General features: G+C 47.3%; 1 protein-coding gene across 1 annotated transcript; it reads right to left on the minus strand.

Annotated features, from left to right (window-relative positions):
• Positions 1 to 978: 978 nt before the first annotated feature.
• Positions 979 to 7,675, minus strand: LOC121818243 (uncharacterized). Its single transcript, XM_042241963.2, has one exon. The coding sequence runs from the start codon at positions 4,620 to 4,622 to the stop codon at positions 2,145 to 2,147; it is 2,478 nt and encodes an 825-aa protein (XP_042097897.2). The 5' UTR covers positions 4,623 to 7,675; the 3' UTR covers positions 979 to 2,144.
• Between the last annotated feature and the right edge of the window lie 2,262 nt (positions 7,676 to 9,937).

The raw sequence follows: 9,937 nt of genomic DNA on the forward strand, positions 1-9,937 counted from the left end.
TCCACTGTATAATCATAAGGGATTTGATTTAGGTCATACCTGACTGGTCTAGTAGTTTTCCCTACTTTCTTCAATTTAAGTCTGAATTTGGCAATAAGGAGTTCATGATCTGAGCCACAGTCAGCTCCTGGTCTTTTTTTTTTGTTGACTGTATAGAGCTTCTCCATCTTCGGCTGCAAAGAATATAATCAATCTGATTTCGGTGTTGACCATCTGGTGATGTCCATGTGTAGAGTATTGTCTTGTGTTGTTGGAAGAGGGTGTTTGCTATGACCAGTGCATGTTCTTGGCATAACTCTGTTAGTCTTTGCCCTGCTTCATTCCATATTCCAAGGCCAAATTTGCCTGTTACTCCAGGTGTTTCTTGACTTCCTACTTTTGCATTCCAGTCCCCTATAATGAAAAGGACATCTTTTTGGGTGTTAGTTCTAAAAGGTATTGTAGGTCTTCTTAGAACTATTCAACTTCAGCTTCTTCAGCGTTACTGGTTAGGGCATTGGCTTGGATTGCTGTGATATTGAATGGTTTGCCTTGGAGACGAACAGAGATCATTCTGTCATTTTTGAGATTGCATCCAAGTACTGCATTTTGCACTCTCTTGTTGACCATGATGGCTACTCCATTTCTTCTGAGGGATTCCTGCCCGCAGTAGTAGATATAATGGTCATCTGAGTTAAATTCACCCATTCCAGTCCATTTTAGTTCACTGATTCCTAGAATGTCCACGTTCACTCTTGCTGTCTCCTGTTTGACCACTTCCAATTTGCCTTGATTCATGGATCTGACATTCCAGGTTCCTATGCAATATTGCTCTTTACAGCATTGGACCTTGCTTCCACCAGTCACATCCACAGCTGGGTATTGTTTTTGCTTTGGCTCCATCCCTTCGTTCTTTCTGGAGTTATTTCTCCACTGATCTCTGTTATGCACCGAGCCCGTATCTCCAAACCAACCCAGAGAGTGAACAAGTCCACCGTGGTAATGCAAAGGCAAGAAAGGAATTTTTATTTCTAGCGTGCTAAGATGCAAGCCTCATGCGACGCAGCGGAATCAGACAAGAGCCTCGAACAAAGCAGTATGGCGGTTTATATACAGTCAGTTCTTTGTCTCAGTTACAGGGTACTTGGTGATACCTGATTGGACAGGCAGAATGAGCTTATGCAACGCCTTCCTTATGCTACTGCATATAGAAAAATTTCCTTATTTGGTTAAGGAATGTTCTTCAAGAAATCAGGAAACATGACTCAGGTCCCCGGCGCTGTTATGCACCTCATTGAGCCGACCACCCTCCCTAACATTCCCCCCTGTTCTTAGTTCATACAGAGGAATCCTCCTCTGGGTCCTGAGATACTGTTTGATATTGCCTCCGAAGCATGAACAGCTGTACTGTATTAATGCGCTCTTTTACAAAGGCTACAAGTCTATTGATAATACAAGGGCCAAACGTAAGCATTATTAGAAGGATTATCAGGGGTCCTAGCAAGGTAGAGATTAAAGTAGTCAGCCAGGGGGATTGTTGAAACCAGGACTCAAACCATCCCTGTTGAGCCTCACACTCTCATTTACGATGGGCTAGCCCCTCTCTCACTTTGGCCATGGATTCCCTAACTATTCCAGTATGGTCTGCATAAAAACAACATTCTTCTCCTAGGGCAGCACAAAGTCCCCCCTGTTGCAAAAATAGCAGATCTAGCCCTCTTCTATTTTGCAAAACTACTTTAGACAGGGAAGTTAAAGATGACTCTAAATGACTAATAGACTGTTCTATACGAGTGATGTCTTCATCTGTGGCTGCTCTTAAAGAGTTAAATCCTTGACTTTGCATGGACAAAGCTGTTATTCCAGTTCCGGCCCCGGCTATTCCCAGACCGAACATAGTTGCTATGGTTATGGCAGTAATGGGCTCTCTCTTAACTTTATAAGCTCTTTCTTGTTGATTAAGAGTCAATTTGTGGGCCCAATAATCATATACAGCTTCTTCTGGTCGATACAGTATCTTTGGTATCACAGCCACCATAACACAAAATTCTTTTTTAGGATCAAAAATGGAGCTATGTACACAGGGAGTCAACCCAGTGTGAGAGCACACCCACCATCCTCCCATCTGTGGAACTGACCACCTGGCTACCGGCAAACTCATGAGTTCAACAGTAAGGGCACACACTGAGGATCTGTCTGGCAGCACTTTGCCCATACATAGTCCCTTTTCCCCACACTTCTCTCATTGTAAGGCCTACTTTTCGTTCTCCCCATCGACATTGGGGAGGATTGGTGCCGTTGGCCAGGTCGTAAGAGGCGTTGAGGCCTACTGCCTCGTAATAAGGGGGAATTAAGTTGTAACATAACCAACAGGATTTAGTTGCCTCAGGACCAGTTTGATTTAAGGTGGCATAAGCTGCCTTTACTAATTTCCATAGTGGATCTGTTTGTCCAAGTTTAGCAAGGGGGCCCGTCTCTGGGTCTTTTGTTGGTCCTTGGGATGTAGGTAGGGAGGTTGTCGGGTAGAGAGTTGCATGGACCTGTTCAACGGGATTTGGACTGATACTATACATTTGTACCGGTTCTAAAACTTGACTCACAACAATGATCCCATTATAAGTAGTCAGGTCATTTCTGGTCTGAAGTCCCCATGATATCCCGTTGACCCAGGCCTTCTCTTTTTTTGCTTTGTCAATGTTAAACCTTATTTTTACCTGGGCAAAGTTATGATCCTTTTCCCAATCGGAGTACGGAGGTACGGGTCCTACAAATGAGAAGTTAAGCAAGTCCTGATTTCCTACATCCCACCGTCTATACCCTGGAGTCTCCGACCCATCATTAGAAGTTACGCAGTCCCAAGATTTACAATAAGAGTCCTGTATCCCCCCACAGATCTTCCAGTTGTGCCTGGGTGCACCTGGACATGCCCAGAATGCATGATTCCGGAGGTAGCCCCTTTTCCAAGGTACCTTTACCACCGGCTTAAGGTCAAAGTATAAGTCTGGCCACCAGGTATATGGTGGATGTATTGCGGTGGTGGAGTTAAGCATCTCACGTGTTAGTCCATTTTGCAGTTTCCAGGTGATTTTGACGGGTTGGTGTGGGTTCACGCTGGCAGCTTCGGAGCAGAGTAACATGGTCATCCATAAGATGGTCCAGACGAGTTGCCTTGGTCCTGTCGACGACGCCGGGGCTTCAGCCTCGGGGTTGGACGGGTGCAGAGACGCTTCCCATTCTTTTTTAGCGTCTTCCTGCTCTGCTGAAGTAGCTGGGCATACGTGGTTGCAATGCACCCAAGGCCCGATACTGTCGACCTTTAGGGCAGTTGGGGTGGTAAGAAGAACAACATAAGGACCGTTCCATTTAGGTTCTAGTACCTTGGTGTGGTGCCTTTTGACCCACACCCAATCTCCAGGGCCGATGTTATGTGAGGGGATAGTCCCCTTGTTTTGACCCTCATGTATTTCCCGGAGCAGTTTCCAGACGCGAGAATGCACATTGCCCAAAGCCATCAAAGCCTCCTGGAATTGTCCCAAAGTAGGAGGTGGAAGTTTCTTTCCTTCAAATATTGGACATACAGGGGGAGGTCGCCCATACAGAATTTCAAATGGGGTCAGATTAAGCTGATAAGGAGTATTACGTGCGGGAAAGAGGGCGAAGGGAAGGAGAGTCACCCAGTCCCCGCCAGTCTCTATAGCCAATTTAGTTAAAGTTTCTTTTAGGGTCCAATTCATTCTTTCAACTTGCCCCGAGCTCTGTGGGCTATATTCACAATGTAATTTCCATTTGGTCCCTAGAGCCCGGGCAAGGTTCTGAACTATTTGGCTCACAAAAGCAAGTCCATTATCAGAGCCAATAGTCACTGGCAGGCCAAACCTTGGAACTATTTCTTCTAAAATCTTTTTAGCCACTACCATTGCAGTTTCTCCCTTAGTAGGAAAAGCTTCTACCCACCCTGAGAAGGTATCTACCAACACTAACAAGTACCGGTAACCATACTTGCCTGGCCTTACCTCGGTGAAATCTATTTCCCAGTGCTGCCCTGGCCCTTCTCCCCAATACCTCAGTCCTGCGTGTTGCCTCTTTCCTGGCCTCATCTGTTGACATGCCTTACAAGCATGCACTATGTTCTTCACAGTTATTTGGTGCCGGGGGAATTGCAGGTGCGCAGTTTGAAAAAGCATCAGAGTCTTTTTTTCTCCCAGATGAGTAGACGAGTGTAGATGCTCACACAGTTGCCGTCCCAACTGAGCAGGGAGTATCAAGTAACCATCAGAGTCTCGGTACCATCCATCCTCTCTTTGTTGGAGGTTGGGACGTTCCTGGATCCAGGCAAGGTCTGTGGATGAATACTCAGGGGTTGGGGGCAAAGTTCCCATACCTGGGGGTGGAAGTCCGATCGCCAACACCGGAGCAATAAAATCTTTATCAGCCGCTTTTCGAGCTGCCAGATCTGTGGCACAATTTCCTCGTGCCGTGGGACTGTCCCCTTTTTGATGTCCAGGTACATGTACTATTGACACAGCCCGAGGCAACTGCACAGCCTCCAGAAGTCGACGGATTTCTGGCAAGTTTTTAATCTCTTTTCCTTCAGCTGTCAAAAACCCCTGTTCCCGATATATCGGGCCCTGGATGTGTACCATGCCAAAAGCATAGCGACTGTCAGTAAAAATAGTTATTCTTTTCCTTTAGCTGTCTCTAATGCTTGAATCAGGGCAATTAACTCTGCTCTTTGTGCTGAGGTGTCTGGGGAAAGAGTCTCCGCCCATATCGTCCATCCAGAATCATCTACCACTGCGGCCCCCGCCCGTCTCTGTCCATCTTTTACATAACTGCTTCCATCTGTAAACCATATTAGCTCACTGTTATCCAGTGGCGTATCTGTTAAGTCCTTCCGTATTGCCGTTACCCCGGCCAGTATCTCATCGCAATCGTGGAGGGGGCTATCCCCCTCCGGATTGGGCAAAAGAGTAGCTGGGTTTAGAGTGCAGGGCGTTTGAAAATGAATCCATGAGGAGTCAAGTAGCAGGGCCTGGTAGTGTGTCAAGCGGGCATTGGAAATCCATTTACCTGGGGGTTGTTTCAGAACTCTCTCTATAGCATGAGGAGTGTAGACCAAGAGTCTCTGTCCATAAGTCAGCTTATCAGCATCATGGACTAGGAGCGCGGTGGCGACGATGATTTGGAGGCAAGGTGGCCATCCGGCTGCCACTGGGTCCAATTTCTTGGAAAGGTAAGCTATGGGACGCTTCCAAGGTCCCCACTTCTGTGTTAGTACCCCTTTTCCTATCCCTCGCCTTTCATCTATAAATACTTGGAAAGGCTTAGATGGGTCAGGAAGGGCAAGGGCAGAAGCTTCCAGCAAGGCTCACCTGAGCTCCTGAAAGGCCGTTTTCATTGACTCAGTCCATTTCCAGTCTTTGTTTTCTTTGGTCCCTTCATACAGGGGCCTGGCCTTTTCTGCAAACCCCAAGATCCATAATCGGCAATATCCCACAGTTCCCAGAAATTCTCTCACTTGTCTAGGGTTGGCCGGCTCAGGGATCTGAAGGATGGTTTCTTTCATAGCCTGTGTTAGCCACCTCTGGCCCTGCTTTATCTTATAACCGAGGTATGTAAACTCTTGCTTGGCAATCTGGGCCTTTTTGGCACCGGCCCTGTAACCTAAAGTCCCCAAGGTTTGGAGAAGGTCACCTGTTGCCTCTTGGCACTCTTTTTCCGTAGTCGCTGCCAGCATAAGGTCATCAACATATTGTAATAAAACAATGGTAGGGTGTTCAACCCGATACTCACGGAGGTCTTCATCCAAGGCCTCGTTAAACAACGTGGGTGAGTTTTTGAAACCCTGTGGTAAGCGAGTCCACGTCAGCTGCACAGGAGTCTGAACACCGTCTTCCTGCCATTCGAAGGCGAAGATCTCTTGGCTTGCAAGGGCAAGAGGCAGACTGAAAAAGGCATCTTTTAAATCTAAAACAGTATACCAAACATAGCTTGGTGGCAAGCTGCTTAGCAATGTATAAGGGTTAGGAACCATAGGATGAATGTCACCCATTTGTTGACTTCTCGCAGGTCTTGAACTGGTCTAAAATCAGTTCCCCCAGGCTTCTTTATGGGAAGCAGGGGAGTGTTCCATGGGGACCGGCACTTTCTCAAGACCCCAGCGTCTATGAGGCGTTGTATGTGAGGAGTAATTCCTTGCCGAGCCTCTTGACTCATGGGATACTACCGAACTCTCACCGGTGTGGCACTGGCTTTCAGTTCCACAATAATAGGGGGGCTCTGTTTGGCCAGTCCCATTCCTGCTGTTTCAGCCCAGGCCTGGGGGTATCTCCGAACCCATGGCTGTACTTCGGGACTTATTGTCGCTGGGGCCTATGGCAAGTACAGTCTGTATTCATCCTTTAATGCCAGAGACAAGACCTGAAGAGGATGCCCGATTCCATCTAAAATTGACACTTGCCCGTGGTCGAAATGAATTTGGGCATTTACTTTAGACAGTAAATCTCTTCCCAGCTAGGGCGCTGGACACTCAGGTATCACCAGAAAGGAGTGGGTCACTTGGTGGGTCCCCAAGTTCACATGCCGCTTTGTAGTCCATCCATATCACTTAGTCCTGGTTGCTCCCTGCACCCAGCTACTTTTCTTAGACATGGGTCCATCTCTTTGGTTTAAGACTGAGTATTGAGCTCCCGTATCCACCATGAAGCCAACCGGTTTCCCCTCCACATTTATAGTTACCCAGGACTCGGGGAGGGGCGTTGAGCCCTGACCCCCCTAGTCACTATCCTCACCCACGTAGAGGATATGACGGTCAGGAGAGCGAGTCTCGTTCTTGGGATTTTGGGGCCCCTCTTTTAGGTTTTTCTTGGGGCATTTATCTTTCCAATGTCCAAACTCCTTACAAAACACACATTGTTTTTTTTCAAGCTTGCACCTTGCAGTTTTTTCCTCAGTCTTTGAGTCTAGCTTTTTCCCTTTTTGGAACCTATTTTTGTTTTCAATTCCAGCGAAAAATATCTGAGCCAGCTCTTTTTGGTTCTTATGATTTTCTTCAGCTCTAAATTCTCTTTCTTCCCTTCTAATGCGGTCCTCTCTCTCCTCTGGGGTCTCTCTATGATTGAAAACTCTCTCTGCTGCCCTCACTAGATCTTGCAGGGACTGGTCACCCAGCCTCTCTATCTTTTGTAACTTTCTCCTAATATCAGGGGCTGCCTGATTCACAAATGCTAGCATAACTGCTGCTCGAGACTCATCTGCCTGTGGGTCCATAGGAGTATACTGTCTAAAAGCTTCCATTATCCTTTCAAGGAAGGCTGTCAGGCTCTCATTTGGCTCTTGCCTCACTGAATTTACCTTGGCCAAATTAGTTGGCTTTCTGGCGGCCGCTCTAAGGCCAGCCATGAGAGTCTGATGGTACACTCAGAAACGCTCCCTACCTTCAGTGTGTTCGAAGTCCCAGTTGGGTCGCACCAAGGGGAACCCCTCTTCAATGAGGTGAGGCTGTATTGTGGGCCTCCCATCCACCCCTGGCACATTTTTCCGGGCTTCTGACAGGATCCGTTCATGCTCTTCTGTAGTAAAAAGTACCTGTAACAGTTGCTGACAATCATCCCAAGTGGGATTGTGAGTAAAGAGGATAGATTCTAAAAGATCAATAAGACCCTGCGGTTTCTCAGAGAAAGAGGGAGTTTGAGTCTTCCAATTGTACAAATCACTAGTGGCAAAGGGCCAATACTGATATGTCCGTTCCCCACCGTCTCTGGCTGGCCCCGCCCAGACCAGAAATGCGTGAACAGTGGAGGAGGGAATTTCTGGGCCTTCTTCTTCCGCTGCGCTGGCCATTTCCCTTGCTCTTCCCTGAGTTCCCTGGGCGGGGCCCCCTTCTCTAGGAGGAGCCGAGGGCTCGGCCCTCCTCCGGGCTTCTCCCGATGAAACTTGTGGAACCTGTGGAAGCAAGGGCGGATGTGGATCTGCGTACAGGGGTGGGAACAACTCAGTTTCCAGGTCAATCAGATTAGGATACAGAGAAGAAGATTCCTGGAACACTGGCTTAGGTCGTTTTTCGTCCTGTTTTTCTTCTTTTTCTTCAGAAGCTTTCATGACTAGCACCTGTGGGTTTAGCGAGGTTGGAGTCGGGGAGGAGGGACGGGGAGGTTTAGGAGGTTTAGAAGGAGCGAGAACAAAGGGTTTAAGCCATTCCGGCGGGTTTCTCACTAGATCCTGCCAGACCAGAATGTAGGGAGTCTGGTCTGGGTGCCCGGCAGGACTAGGGGTAAGCACCCTCTCTTTAACTGCCTGGATAATTTGGGGATTGAAGGTTCCCTCTTGTGGCCAATCTGACGTCAAAGGTGGGCCACTCGGCAGAACAGAAAGTCACCAGTTTGCTCTTCTTTACCAGTAACGAAAGATTCTGAGCTCTAGACTTAAAATCAGAAAAATGGTCAGTCATCAGAGACAGCGGAATAGAAGTAGATTGCCCCATGGGTACAGAGAACACGGACAATGACAACAAGACTCACACAGACAGTGCCGGCACACAGAGTCACAAAAATGACACAACAAACAGATTCCAGCTCTCAGTATTACTTTCAGTCTCCTTTATAGCACTAGAGACCCCTTCTCTACTTGCAAGTGTCTTACCGTCAGGACGTCCTTAGTGCCAGCTGCCCTCCCGGTTCACTACCAGGGACCCGGCCTTATGCTGGGCTTGCCTCTTCACCTTACACCTAGATGCCTCCCCAGTATGATACTGGGCCCTGGACTTAATCTAGGCCTCTGCACTGCTAGCACCGGTGCTCAGAGCTCTCAACTCCTAACGAGATTATTCCCTTCTACCAGGAGAGTTGTCCTCCCCAGTAGGCCGGAGATCCCGGACGAGCCCCCAAATGTTATGCACCGAGCCCGTATCTCTAAACCAACCCAGAGAGTGAGCAAGTCCACCGTGGTAATGCAAAGGCAAGAAAGGAATTTTTATTTCTAGCGCGCTAGGGCTCAAGCCTCATCCGACGCAGCGGAATCAGATGAGAGCCTCGAACAAAGCAGTATGGCGGTTTATATACAGTCAGTTCTTTGTCTCAGTTACAGGGTACTTGGCGATACCTGATTGGACAGGCAGAATGAGCTCATGCAACGCCTTCCTTATGCTATCGCATATAGAAAAGTTTCCTTATTTGGTTAAGGAATGTTCTTCAAGAAAACAGGAAACATGACTCAGGTCCCCGGCACTGTTATGCACCTCATTGAGCCGACCACCCTGCCTAACAATCTCCAGTAGCATATTGGGCACCTACCCACCTGGGGAGTTCCTCTTTCAGTATCCTATCATTTTGCCTTTTCATACTGTTCATGGGGTTCTCAAGGCAAGAATACTGAAGTGGTTTACCAATCCCTTCTCCAGTGGACCTCATTCTGTCAGACCTCTCCTCCATGACCCGCCCGTCTTGGGTTGCCCCGCAAGCATGGCTTAGTTCCATTGAGTTAGACAAGGCTGTGGTCCTAGTGTGATTAGATTGACTAGTTTTCTGTGAGTATGGTTTCAGTGTGTCTGCCCTCTGATGCCCTCTTGCAACACCTACTGTCTTAGTGTTCTCATAAATACTACAAAGAATTAGCCCTAAAAAAAGAGAGAGAGGAAAAATTAGCCCTTACTTTTCACTAGAATTTTTCCAAGTATCCCCTCAAAAGAGAATATTGTTACTAACAAAGATGTAAACTGTGGAATACGAGTATCCAAGTAGAGTTGATAGATCCTACAATAAAGAAAACAATCAGCTTTATTTATAGGCACCCAGAAGAAAAAAGATACATATGTGGAAACATTAGTAACAATGTATTTATCATGTTTCAGTCAAGAGAGTATGATGAACTTGACCATGGCTGTTGACATGGATTTTTCCAGTGTTCAGGTAAATGATGATGTGGGTCTAAATCAGCACAGACCATCTGATTTTCAGATATC

Source organism: Ovis aries, chromosome X, assembly GCF_016772045.2.
Source record: "Ovis aries strain OAR_USU_Benz2616 breed Rambouillet chromosome X, ARS-UI_Ramb_v3.0, whole genome shotgun sequence".
In the NCBI taxonomy this organism is placed as follows: domain Eukaryota; kingdom Metazoa; phylum Chordata; class Mammalia; order Artiodactyla; family Bovidae; genus Ovis; species Ovis aries.